At 39.7% G+C, this 14217-nt stretch overlaps 1 protein-coding gene across 1 annotated transcript; it reads left to right on the forward strand.

The window, feature by feature from the left end:
• The first annotated feature begins 3569 nt into the window (after positions 1-3569).
• On the forward strand, positions 3570-8247 carry LOC147622610 (putative inactive receptor kinase At2g26730). The gene is made up of 2 exons (XM_086822130.1): positions 3570-5247; positions 6746-8247. The coding sequence occupies exons 1-2, from the start codon at positions 3942-3944 to the stop codon at positions 7423-7425; spliced, it is 1986 nt and encodes a 661-aa protein (XP_086678256.1). The 5' UTR covers positions 3570-3941; the 3' UTR covers positions 7426-8247.
• Positions 8248-14217: the final 5970 nt, after the last annotated feature.

Below are 14217 nucleotides of genomic sequence, written 5' to 3' on the forward strand. Positions count from 1 at the left end.
CGGTTATTATGTGATTTTTGGATTGTTAGACTTAGAAAAGATAAACGATTATGGTTTATTGAAAATCTCTGAAGTGTGATATAAATTATTGAGAAATTTTGTGCATATATCATGGAACAGAATATGGGTACGTCACATTTTTTAATAAATTTGGTTCAAATCTTATCTTTACAAAGTTGGCGAGAATGTTCAAAATGATGTGTCCATCCCTTCAATTAGTTTGGGCATATATACACATCTTCAATTGGTTGAATTAAAATACCCTTTCATTCAACTGAAAGGGATGTACTCATCTTTTCTCAGTTGAATAGATATAATCATTAGCATCAAATGTATCCTTCCTCCACTAGATTGATACACATACTCTTTTTGTGGTAGTAGGTGTACCCTATATCTTGATAGGTCTACTCATCTTCTACTAGTAATAGACATACCCCAACAGGTGGGTATGCATATAGGTTCTTCTTGAATGTTACAACTTACTCTTCTTGAATGTTAACTCTTCTTTAGAGGGTTGGTGTGGCATACCCTTTCTTTGAATTTGTGCACACTTAAACATTTTCTTGAATCTATATGCACATATGCATTTCTAGCATTAAAAATAATTATGGTCAGATGAGTGATTGTTTTGAGTTATGACCTTTCTCTTGACTAGTGATCACTCTGGACAAAACTTGGTAAGCTAGTGTGTAAAACAAACAAGTATACTCTAAATCCTCTATAAGCTAATCTGCCTAACACTAAAAATTGAATTCTATGAAGTTAAAATGGATCTCAAATAAAAAAGGGAAAAAAATACCTACATCCTAAAACATAATATTCACCTTCCACAAAAGCTTCTAAAAATTTAAGTCTAATCTATCAACTTCACTATATAAGTATAATGAAAATCATATTTTCTTATAGATTCAAGTTTGAAAGATTAAGAGGTGTGAGGTGATACTTTGTGATAGTATATGCTACCTTTAGTACAAGGTAATCAAAATCAAAAGATTAAAGATATGAAGCATTAATTTCTTATTGGAGAGAGTCATGTAGGAGTAACGATTTCCATTGTGGTTTTTTCCTTAAAGATATGTAGTTATTTTTTAAGAAGAGGCATTTTTCCCATAAATTTAAGAAATGCATCCATGTTATCTATTTAAAAGAGACACACACTTGTACAATTGAAACAAAATACTTTTAGGAAGCGGTATATTTTTTCCACAAGTTTAAGAAATGCATGTGTCTTATCTATTCAAAAGAGACCTAACACACATTGAAACAAAAATATGGTGGGGTGTGTGAAGGACACTGAATGTGAGAGCAAGTAGTTGTTCTTGTTTTTGTGTTTGGTAGGTTATTGTAGGTACGTACTAGTGTAGTGGTGGGGAAAAGGAGTCAAGGGAGAGGCTTCTTCTTCTTACTAGCTACTACGCTATTTTTATGTGAATGAGTTGGGCAAGGAAGAGTCCCTTTCTAGTATAACAACCATCACTTCTCATGTGTGTGGTTGGGGTGAGTGGAAGTGATGCTCCTCCTCTTTTCCAAACATGAAAATTGTATAGCCACAATACAACCCAATAGATATTTATTAGATGTGTGAGTTGGAAAGGGAAGAATCTTCAAACAAGAATAATCATAAAGGATTGAGAATTTTCACCTTGGTGAGGGTGGAAAGTGCCATTTGAGATTGCCTATGGATTTTTTAATGCGAGGATTCTTACTTAATCATATGTTGAGCCCATTGGGCATTTAGCCCAGCACTTAAGCGATAGAGCTCAAAGAATGTACTGATGGACTACTCTATTGTCCCCTCCTTATGGTTATTGGTGAGAACAAAGAGGTGAAGACACTACAAGTTCTTATGGTTTTTAGTGAGGACAACACAATGAAAATACTACAAGTTCTTATGGTTATTAGGTGAGAAAACAAAGGTGAAGATACTACAAGTCCTTATGGTTATTGGTGAGAACAAAGAGGTGAAGATATTATAACTCCTTATGGTTATTAGTGAGAACACATAGGTGTAGATACTACAAGTCCATGAGAGTGCAAGCTTATGATTTTTTAAATATTAAAAATACGAGAGTGGGTACTGAATTACATGCCGTCACATCCACTATGGGAGTGGGTAGATTTGAACAAATCATCGCCAAGTAAGAAGGTGTGGCCACTATCATCAGATTATAGCCCATGAGGTAAGCTCATGAGTTTTAAGTGGGCAAAGTACGTTGGAGGTATTTTTGGCATTGGCTCTTGGAAGGTTTTTAATTGGGCATACGAAAGTTTTGGAAAAAACAACGTATGTGCCCCAAAGAAGGTTTAAAGATGTACGAAACGTTGCAATAAAATCTTGGTAGTATTGTGAATTTGAGAAAAAAGGGAGGAGTTCATGATGAAGTTTACACAATTGAGCACGACATGATGGCAATGCCATGATGATGGTGGTGTCAAATTTATGGACAACTAGTGTATTTTGCACAGGTTGAAAGTTGAAACCTAAAAAATGCAACTCAAGGCCCTGAGTTCAAACACCTGCCCCAAATAAAGCTCGTCAAGCAAGCTAAATTTTGTACCCATTTCTTGCAAAATAAAAAACGAAAAATGAATAAATTTAAAATTGTTTAATTATAAAACCGACAAATCATATTAATTTTGAATCTTGATTTAAAAACTAGTTACACTTCAACTTTTTTTTTTGGGTGAGGAGGTACAACACACATGGTTTATCCTCAACCCTTTATAAGGAGAGAGGGGGGGGGGGGACGGGGTTGATAAGCCTGCACTTTGCAAGAGGGAGGATGCCACCTCCATTGCTAGGCTATGGTCCTTGACAATTACTCTTCAACCTTGTTATATTGCATCTCCAAATCTGTATATCTCTTCTCTCTATTATCTCTATGTATATTATACAAAGAAAGAGTTTCATGAAGTTTACGTGGCAAGGATTTGGAGGTTCGAGGAGAGGTTATTACTCTAGGAATTTGAAAAATATCAAGGTGGCAATTATATACGTGTGAAGCATGGGTCAGCTCACTAGTTAACTAGAAATAATCTTGTCCTATTGCACGAGCTAGAAAAAACCTTGTCCTATTTCTCACTGGATAAAATGTTTTTTTTCTAGCACAATGACAAGGAGTTTTTTCCGAGCACAAATTAAAACAATGACATGAGAGTGATGAGAGTCATGGGGGGGGAAGGATTGGGATGGCAGGATGATGATGTGTGATGAGGAGGGGAGGACTCTCAAGCTAGGCTAGGTTGGGGTGATGATAAAAACGATGGGGCATGGAGGGTGAATGGGGTTTATATGATGATGATGCATATGTGCTAGAGGAATTGAGTTTTTTTTTTTTGGGATGTTTGTGCTCGCGTGCGTGCGTGTGTGGTCGTGTGTGACTCCTCCCTTGGGATGAGAAGTTATTGACATGGTTGTTAAGAGGAGTGTTACCGGTGCTCTTGCAACAAGAAGGGCATGATGATGATGATGATGATGATGATGGTGATGGTGATGGTGATGGTGATGGTGATGAGAGGAAAGGGATGGATGGCCATGGGCCATGTAGCCATTGATTTTTTTCACTTTGATGGTAGTTGGGGGTTCCTCCATGAGCTGGTGTCGGAGGAGGAGGAGGAGGAGGAGGAGGAAGAGGAGGGTCTTCTGCAAAGGAGAAGAGCGTTTGTCTCATTGCTCAGTGTGGACATGTATATAGTGTAGAGCCGCAGTTGCAGAGAGCGAGGGCTAGAGGGAGAAGACTAGAGAGAGAACACAAGGGAGAGCTCACCGTCCATCCATGATACCTCTATAGGCCTACAGCTCAGCTACGCTTCCCTCCTCAACCTTTGCTCCAGTCAAAAATTAAATTTTCTGCTTTCCTACATTTTCTCTCGCCTTCCCCTTCTGTCTCCCTGTCGTTTTGATGGAAGTAGACGCTTGACAGATCCCCATCGTTTCGCCCATGGACCACCAATGCTGCCTATGGCGCTTCCTTCTCGCGCTCCTCCTTCCCCCTTTTGCCATTTTGGCCTCCCTTGCAGCCGACCTTCGCAGCGATGAACAAGCCTTGACGGCGTTTCTCGCCGGGCTCCTGGCTGCGCCCAGAGTCAGCTGGCCCGCCAACTCCAGCGTGTGTACTTGGCAAGGGGTGGTTTGCAGCTCTACTCAGCCCGCCCGCGTGCAGACCCTCCGCCTTCCGGCTGTCGGACTCTCCGGCCAAATCCCCCAGGGAACGTTAGGCCAACTGTCGGAGCTTCGTATCCTCAGCCTTCGTTCAAACAAACTGTCGGGACCCCTTCCTTCGGATCTCTCCAACTGCACCCAGCTTCGCAGTCTCTACTTGCAGCACAATTCCTTCTCTGGCAGCCTGCCTTCGCTCTCTGGCTTCCCGCCTCTTGTCCGGCTCAGCCTCGCTTACAACAATTTTTCCTCCGGCTTTCCGTCGTCTTACGCCCTCTTCCGCCGCCTTGGCACCCTCTATCTTCAAAACAACTCTCTCTCTGGCAGTCTACCGGCGTTTCTCTCGACGCTGCCTAACTTAACTCAGCTCAGTGTAGCCAACAACAGCTTCAACGGCAGCGTATCCTCATCGCTGCAGCAGAAGTTCGGCATCTCGGCGTTCGCTGGAAACAGCTTCTGCGGCTCCCCGCTGTTCATGTCTTGTCCAGGCAACGCCCCCTCGCCGTCGCCTACTGTGACAACCGTGAAAGGTCCGCCGTCGGGGTCTGGCAAGTCAAAGCGGCTATCGACAGGCGACATTGCGGCAATAGCTGTTGGAGCGGTGGCGCTGGCGTTCTTCGTACTAGCCTGCTGTGTGGTGTGGTGCGTAAGGCGACGGAGTTGGGCGCTGGAGGGGCAGCAGAAGTCTACGGAGATGGGTGGCGGAGGGGCGATGGAGAAGGCGACGGACGACACGAAGGAAGAGTTCAGTTCGGCAGCTGAACCGGAGAGGAACAAGCTGGTGTTCTTCGAAGGCAGCCAATATACGTTCGATTTAGAAGATCTACTGCGGGCGTCGGCAGAAGTTCTGGGCAAGGGGAGCGTCGGAACGGCATACAAGGCGGTGCTAGAAGACGGATCCACTGTCGTCGTCAAGCGACTCAAGGAGGTCTCCGTCGGAAGAAGAGATTTCGAGCAACACATGGACACCCTGGGAAACCTCCGACATCGACACCTCGTCCCTCTCCGAGCTTACTACTATTCCAAAGACGAAAAGCTTCTCCTTCATGACTACATGCCCCTCGGCAGCTTGTCAGCTCTCCTTCACGGTAATCCTCTTTAATCGCCCTCCTAATTACTTCTTAATCTCCTAACGTAGTTCCTCATTACTGGTTAAATCCTCTCTAATCACTTCAAATGTAACCTCTCATCACATCCTTTACCTTATTTAACCACAATTATTCAGCTCCTAATCTCTTGCCAATCCTTCTAATCCCTTAAACCTCTGTAAATCACTTCAGTTTTTAGGAGATTATTCTAATAACATCAATGCAGCTCTACTACTTGTTGATTTTTTTAAAAATTTCCTGCTAACCTCTCTAGCCACTTGATTTTTAGCTCCTCTTTACATCTCAACCTTTTAAATTACTCTCCCGAGTCGTATTCCTTTTTAATTATTTCCTTAGCACATTAGCCTTGTTCGATCACATCAGTCCAGATCTTATCCTCTGAATTGTAGCTTCTAATTATATCTGAATCTTCTCCAAACAGGTCAATGCTTCCTTCCAATCACTTATTAATACCTCTAATCACACAATAATTCCACCTCCCAATCCTTTCTTAATCTCTTTTAACCCTTTCAAGCCTCTTTAATCACTTGAAATTTAGCTCTTGTCGCTCATTAAGCATAGTGATTCAATTCCAAGGTGCTATTTAATCCGCCTGTTCCCTTCGAGACTTTTCACTAACTTCATTTAGCTACTAATCACGTCTAGATACAATGTAACTGAACTCTTGAATAGATCTTAGTGCCTTGTCCTTTCTATACGAACAGGGGATTATCCCATTGTTCTAATACACTGAATCCTCTACAGTGTCTTAACTAAATTATAAAAGCCTGTATGTACGAACATAAACAGGGTAGTCATTCCAATGCTCCACACCACTAATGTAGCTCTTAACTAGATCTTTAATTAAATGTGCAATGCTGTTATGTTCTTGAGATAATATTGAGAATGGCAATACAAATTATGCTTAGAACCCGTTTTCAAGAGTTATCCTCTCTAATCAGCTCTTTAACTCTTTTCCTCTTATATAAACACCCTTTTTTGGCCCTGATTTCTTCAGCCTGTTCATTCACTCTTGTTAGATTTCAATGCCCTTTTTGTCAAATGCCCTATTTTAAAAATGTTAATAATTTCAATATTTATATTATCTACTAGTTAGAGGAAATTCAATCAATGCTAAAGGATAAACAGTAGAGGTAGCCTTTTTAAGCCATAATGAAGTGAAATTATTCAAGTGATGGCAGGTTGCATGTATCGATCTTAAACCCTTGTGGTGGTGGCTTCCATTTATATCAAGGAGCTCCAGTAATCAACCTTATTGAATACATCTGTCTTGGCCTACTTAGTGTGCCATCAGTAGACTGGTATTGTTGCTTGATAGTGTTTGTTTGGATTCATGAAGCTCATCCCAGCTTCACATAAAATGCCTTTACTTAGTGATGGTTAAGTGGTTAATGGTGTATTATCAATGGCAATAAACTAATCAGCTAACTCAATTGAAATGATTGTTTTTTTTTCCCATTTTTGGTGTTTGTATCAGCTAACAAAGGGTCAGGGAGGACACCATTGAATTGGGACACACGCGTGAAAATTGTGACGGGGGTGGCGAAAGGGATAGCATTCCTGCATGAGCAAGGGGGAGGCAACAAGTTCACACATGGGAACATAAAGTCCTCAAATGTGCTCTTATCAAGGAATTATGAAGCAAGCATTTCAGATTTTGGCCTAGCCCCCCTCTTTGGCTCTAGTCCAGCAGCTTCTAGAATAGCAGGGTACAGGGCCCCGGAGGTTCTAGAAACAAGGAAGGTCACTCAAAATGCAGATGTGTATAGTTTTGGGGTGTTACTTTTGGAGCTTCTGACTGGAAAGGCCCCTACACAAACATCAAATGAAGAGGGCATTGATCTGCCTAGATGGGTGCAGTCCGTTGTAAGGGAGGAGTGGACCGCCGAAGTGTTTGATGTGGAGCTCATGAGATACCAAAACATTGAAGAAGAGATGGTCCAGATGCTCCAAATTGCCATGGCTTGCGTCGCCTCCTTGCCTGAGCAAAGACCTTCCATGGCCCAAGTTGTGAAGATGATTGAAGATGTTAGAGCCTTCGAAACCGATGACGGTAATCGACAATCCTCCTCTGATAAATCCAAAGAATCCAATGGTCATACCCCCCAAAGAGCCACCCCTACTGAACCCTTAACCCCATCTCAGATCACCCCTTGATCCCTCTTCTGATTAGCCCACCTTAACTCTTGGTCTGCTTTTCCAACAAGTGGCTTCACCACTTGGTTCTCTAATCACTCCTTAATTACATGAGTTTCACTCTCTAATCTTTCCTTTTGCTCACGCTAAGCCCACCTTGTCTTATTCATGCTTTTCGTTGGCAGCACTGTCTCTCACCTCTGGATTTGCTTTTGTGCCACTCATCACACCTTAGCACAACACCATCACGTTACCGTTTAATCACATTGCTATCACTCCTTAATCTACTTCATCTGCTTTGCTTTGGCACCATTCCTTCTTACCTCTTCATTTACTAAGCTTTGAGCCACCTTATCTAGTATCACCACTCAGTAATTAAATTATCATTAGCAGTTCCCTCTTAAGGGCATCCCATTAATTTAATGCCTTGCTGTGGCATACGTGCCTCCCACATCCACACCTTTTGTTTTGCTCAATGTGTACGAGAAAGGGAGCTCATTTATGTGCTTAAATGCCTTGAATCATCGCTGAGTAATCTCCATTCTTATCCAATGTAGAGGCGATTTCTGTCTTGTGGATCTATCCATCGTTGTTAGCTTTGCCTCTTGTTATAGGAACCTCTCCTATATGCCTACCTGCTACCCTCTGTTATTTATTTGATCAATAAGCGACCCAAGGTCCAACAGCGTGTTTTTGAGAAGCTAAGCTTTACAATTGATGGAGCCCCCCAAACCCCAAGGTTTGCAAAATCCATGGCTTCTTATCTACCTTGGTTGTATTTATTTGGCTTCTATGACCATTATTTTGAAAGGCTTAATTTATCAAGTTCAATTTTATCTCCAAGGCTTGTTGAATTTATCAAGTTCAATTTTATTTTCAAGGCTTATTGAATTTATCACCTTCAATTTTATTTCCAAGGCTTATTGAATTTGATTTCAATGTGTGTACCTTAAACACTGCGCATGATCATTTTATTGGCTATTATTGAATTTTGACCGAATTTGTTTCATGTATAATTGCTGAATGTGTAATATATGTATATTAATCTTTTTTGTTTGATTTATATTCCATCCGAGTACTTGTTTATTTTTGCATGATGTACTTATTTTAAGCTCTCAACAACATCTATGAGTACTTATTTACATCTTTTCTGATTTTTAGTGCTTTAATGTGGAGTGGGTATTAATATATATATATATTTTTTCAGGATTCCATGGAATAAATTGTGCATGATTGATGTACATTGTACAAAGGAGTACATAAATGACGATGAATAAAATTTCAAAATTTAGGAAATTGGGTAATTATGAACCATTTTAGAGGCAACAAATGGACGAATGTTTTTACAAATTATAGTTTTATTATAGTACTAAGCAATGGAGATAGAAATCATTTCAAACGTGCGAACTTTGATGGTGAGCGTGTGGTGATGTAACCCTTGGTTAGATCGCGGTTAGATTCGCACGTACGAAATTCAGCATTTTTGTTGAATTTTGTTGTCCGGATTAGTAATTTCTTATTGCCAAAATGGCGGCTCCGAGTACAACGTCCATTTAAACACAGTTTTCAAAAAACCAAAAGACCGCCAAATTTGGAGGCGGGCCTTTTTCTCAAATTCAGAATAGTTTTCTGCCCAATTATTTTTTTCATTTGAATTTTCTCATCCATTCTTTGAAGTCCCCCCCCCCCCCCCCTTTTGATGGTTAAAATGTGTTAAAATGTTTCCATTCTACTGTAAAAATATTCGGAAAAGATTTATTGCTCATTTAAAGGAACAAGGTTATGCGATTCGAAAAAGATTTTGCCCAAATAAATTATTTTTTTATTCGAGTTTTCTGTCCTATCTACTTCTGAAAATTTCAAAAGGTGTCTCAAAATGCTTGCTTTTTTTTTATAGTAGTTTAATAGAAAATATATTGCAGGTCCGCCCTGTGCTTTTTGAAATCTTTAATTAATAAAAAAAAATCTTGTGATTTGAATTACCTTCTGTCTTCGCGTCGCGTGCAGGGACTCTACACTAAAAAGAAACAATAATTTTTGAACTCCTTTAGAGGTGTTTTTATTTCAATTAATTAAATGGGCCTGGCAGTACAGGATGCTTTGTCCTCACTCAGCTTTTTCTGACGTGTACCGAGTTTACTGCCTACCAGTTGGCATGCGTGTGGAAATGCTTAATAACTTTTACGGCTGGTCGCGACAGTAAAAAATTATTGCTTGTTTTTTTTTGATATTATCTGTCATTCATAACCATCCTCTAAGGGTCTGTTCACGCGTGTGGTGTGGTACTCATTTTTTTTTCCTCCTCCGGATGTTTTTGCAATGTGGATAATATATATATGACCATCCGTCTTAGGACATGCTTATCCATGACCCCTTAATCCTAAGGGCTCGTTCATGTAAGCTGCCATTTTTTTCTCCGCCCGATGACCAAACAGCTTTGACTCCCTGTGTGATGGCAACATGATTGCCCTTCATAATTGACAGGTTTGGTGAAATATACCAAAATTTTTTTTGGAACTTTAGTGTAGTTTTTGACGAGCATTTTAAAATTTTGCAAACGACTAAAATGCTCAAAAACGGGCGTGATGCTTGTCAAAGAGCAACTATGATGGACAAGCCCACCAAAGCCACCTTGAGTACCGTGGGGCGATCGAGAGTTGTTGCTAAATCAATGAAGCAAGATCATCTCCTTGAGGGACGGGCTTTCGAAAAGTGATTTTATCAAACTCACTATCCCGGTTGCTCTAACAGTACGGGTTGGTTGCCCATAAAGTCTAAATAAACACTCCACAAATACTCGAGCTATCTCGGAAGCACCATCCAAAACCATTTCTTAGCTAGCCTCCTTGTTTTGCATTGGTGCTTGAGTCACAAAATACACTATGTGGCCTTGTTTTGAGACCAACACCCTAAAGCCTTGCATGAACATTTCTTGAGCATCAACACCTCATATGGGTTGTGAGAAGTCATTTTCACTCATCAAAAAGCACCTCAAAATTTGCTAGCTATCAATTTATACATCTCGGTTCTATCAATAAAAAAATAACACTAAATGTGGGTTTTTTTTTGTCCCTAGGTGTGTCCCATACTCATGCTCTTACATTTTAATGTGGGACTTTTTTTGTCCCTAGGTGTCCCATACTCATGTTCTTACATTTTAATGTGGGATTTTTTTTTGTTTTTTTGTTTTTTTTGTCCCTAGGTGTGTCCTATACTCATGTTCTTACATTTTAAGTGGTTTAAATTTTATATGTAGTAATGTTAAAAGGTACATTTTTTTTTGTATTTTTTTTCTTTTTGTAAGTATATTGACTATGATTCTGGTTTTTGTGTCTCCCTTACCATCACATTAGTCCTATCCTATATTTAAAATTTGTCCAATAGTTCAACACAATGTTGAAACTCATGGTTGTTCATTCTACATAAGAGCTTTTCGAATGCATGAAATTATGGAGAACTCGCACCAATGGCATATTCCTCGTAGCCCAATAGCTTGAATTTGGCCCATGTTCTCAAAAGAGTGTCCATTTACCATCTAATATTTTCTTCTTTACTAAAAAGGCAAAGTCAAAGACTCGTAAATGGTAGTCCCTAGGTGTTTCCTAAACCATAACAGATTTGATTAGTTCACAAGCATTGAGTTTTAGATGTAGATTCCATGTTATCTCACTTGCCAACATGGCATGCCACCATTGGACATTACAAGCACGGGTGCTTTGTTTCAAAAGGTTGATCACTCAAAATCCTTCTAGCCGGATGATATCGAATGCAAAAAGGTGAGGTGGATATCGAATGCAAAAAGGTGAGGTGGACACCCACAATGCAAAAAAAAAACCAAGAAAGTGTGTAAAACCTTTGAATGGAGATGAAACCCTCACCATTGACTCGGTACCTAGGGGATTATGACCCTTCCCATCATTTATCACAGGTTTTACACCTACATATTTAACCTTATGTGTGAACCTCCACCCAAAGCTTTCGCAGAACTGTCCCTTAGTTAAAGCTCACTGAAAAAAGTTGAGTCAAATCCCTTGAATAATTATGGAAGTGCAAACCACTTAATGATAATTCCTAGGTGTTCTTAGACTAAATGTCGAGTGATTCCATAAATGACTTGATTTAAGGGTAACATATTTTAAAGTGATTCCATAAATGACTTGATTTAAGGGTAACATATTTTAAAGTGTATCAAAAAGAAAAGAAAGTCAAAAGTTTTCCAAGGCTTTCTCAATGATTGCTAGACATAGATGAGATGGATATTGTGATTAAGTACAAAGTGCTTGCATTTCAAAATCAATCACTACAAATCATCACTTCCACTACAATTTCATTCCTTAGAGTAGTCAAAATTTCTCCTTTTTTTGCAATTCATTTATTTTTATCCTTAGCAATACTAACAATAGTGTGTGTGTAGCATGAATTAAACTCAATTATGTTATAGAAAGAGGAGCATGTAGATAGAAATTCTTAGAAAAGACCTTATATTCTAGCTTGTATTTCAAAAGCAATCACTACAAAGCATCACTTAGAGTAGTCAAAATTTCTCCTTTTTTTGCAATTCACTTATTTTTATCCTTAACAATACTAACAATAGTGTGTGCAGCATGAATTACACTCAATCATGTTGTAGAAAGAGGAGCATGAAGATAGAAATTCTTAGAAAAGGCCTTACATTATAGCTTTTGTGAATAGTTGGTATATGATGCCATATCCAAAAACACCATGCATTATGATGTCTAGAACTATCATCATAAATAAAAGGGAATGAAAAAACCTTCTTTCTACATTCACTTTACTAGTCTTTTGTTACATGTGTAGAGTCTCTCTTTCTCTCTCTCTCTCTCTCTCTCTCACACACACACACACACACACACACACACCCCCACACCCCCACATGTATGTGTGTGCATGCATGCACACCCACACACACACACACGTACATGTGTGTGCGTGCACACACACACACACACACACCATGATGTGTACCTTATAGCTTGTGCATTGTGTCCTCACACCATTCTCACACTGGAATGCCTCTTACCGATGGGGTACATGTGTGTGCGTGCACACACACACACACACACACACACACACACACACACAATGATATGTACCTTGTAGCTCATGCATTGTGTCCTCACACCGTTCTCACACCGGAATGCCTCTTACGAATGGGGTGAAGGGAGGGTTCCCTTTGCCTAGATGGAGGTAAATAGAGATGGTTCTCTCTCATAAAAGGCAAGGAAAGAAGAGGAAGCTAATGTAAGTCAAAAACCTATAAACAATCCTATCTAGCATGCATCCATCAAAGAAGGCAAGATTCAATAGCTTACATGCAAAAAAAAGAGGAAAGAGAAGAGCTTATAAGTATTCTATGGTATTAGCTTCGATGATGCTAGGCAGTCTCTGTGGCTCGAGAGATTGGGCATTAGCAAGTGCTACAGGTAGAGATACTATGAATCAATGAGTCGTGGGGCCAAAAGAAGAGGCTACGAAAGGTTGCTGATTTGAGGAAGGTCGACATGATGGATTGTACCATGGGCCACCAGGCTTACACCTCTTCCATAGTTCTCCCCCATCTAGAAATATACTTGGGGAACTGTCGACTTAATGTAGGTTCTTGAGATATTAGTGCTTATTTAGACGTGTCTACTAGATGTAGAGTACGTGTGTAATCATGTATGGGAATTGGGCAAAAGGTGGGCCCATGTAGAATCTCCTTCCGGTGAAAACTCCAAAACACCTATTAAAACCACTCTATAGGTTAACATGGTTTCACTCGTCTAACCTACTGTAAGGTGCTCTGCCATCTTATTCACGTGAACATGTACTTATCTTTTGTAAGGTGGCACTAGAACATAGAAAGAAGCCTAATCGATGGCACTGGAACATATAAAGCTACCATGCCCTACGCTTAATGCCAAATAGGAAAAGTTTATAGACTCTGTCTAGATACTTGCTTAAGACTAGTAATATAAGTCAAACCATTTTTAAGTTTGGCCGTCCTAGTGTGAAAACTAGTCACACACATATATATATATATGTATGTATATGTGTATATATGTATATATGTGTATATATGTGTACATATGTATATATATACATATATACATATATATATATACATATATACATATATACATACATACATATATACATATATACATATATACAGATATATAGACACACACACACACACACACACACACACACACACACACACACACACACACACACACACACACAAATGACTAGTTTTAGCCTAGTAGTATAGGCATTTTTGAGTTTGGCTGACCTAGTGCGAAACTAGTCATTTATATATATTATTTTTGATGATAAGCACTACACAATAATTCCCTTGTTGTAATAGTTTACTTGTGAGATCTCCTCTTCCCTCTTCTTTCTTGCTTGTATGCCATTGAATATTGCTTGCTTAATGGATGCATGCTAGATAGGTTTGATTGTAGGTGGTCTTCTTGCATTAGCGTCCACTTCATTTCCCGCCTATTGTGAGAGAGAACCATTGTGAATGACCACCTCTTTTGGAGTCCATCCATGCATAGAGAGCTTGCCTTTCCCCCCATTGGCAAAGGAGCATTCCAGTGTGACAATGTAGCGTGAGGATACAGCAACAGCTAGCGCACACATATTGGGAAGTTGCATTTGTGGCTAAGAAAGGCAAGATCCAACGACACATGATTCAACAATGCCCAGTTAAGATCTTGACTTGAACATATTTGGTGCTGCTATTGGGAACTAGTCTAGGGCTTATCTCCATTTATCCATCCACTCCAAGATATAAGGATTACCCAA

Source organism: Cibotium barometz, chromosome 28, assembly GCF_041138505.1.
Source record: "Cibotium barometz isolate CiBa-2024 chromosome 28, ASM4113850v1, whole genome shotgun sequence".
In the NCBI taxonomy this organism is placed as follows: Eukaryota; Viridiplantae; Streptophyta; class Polypodiopsida; order Cyatheales; family Cibotiaceae; genus Cibotium; species Cibotium barometz.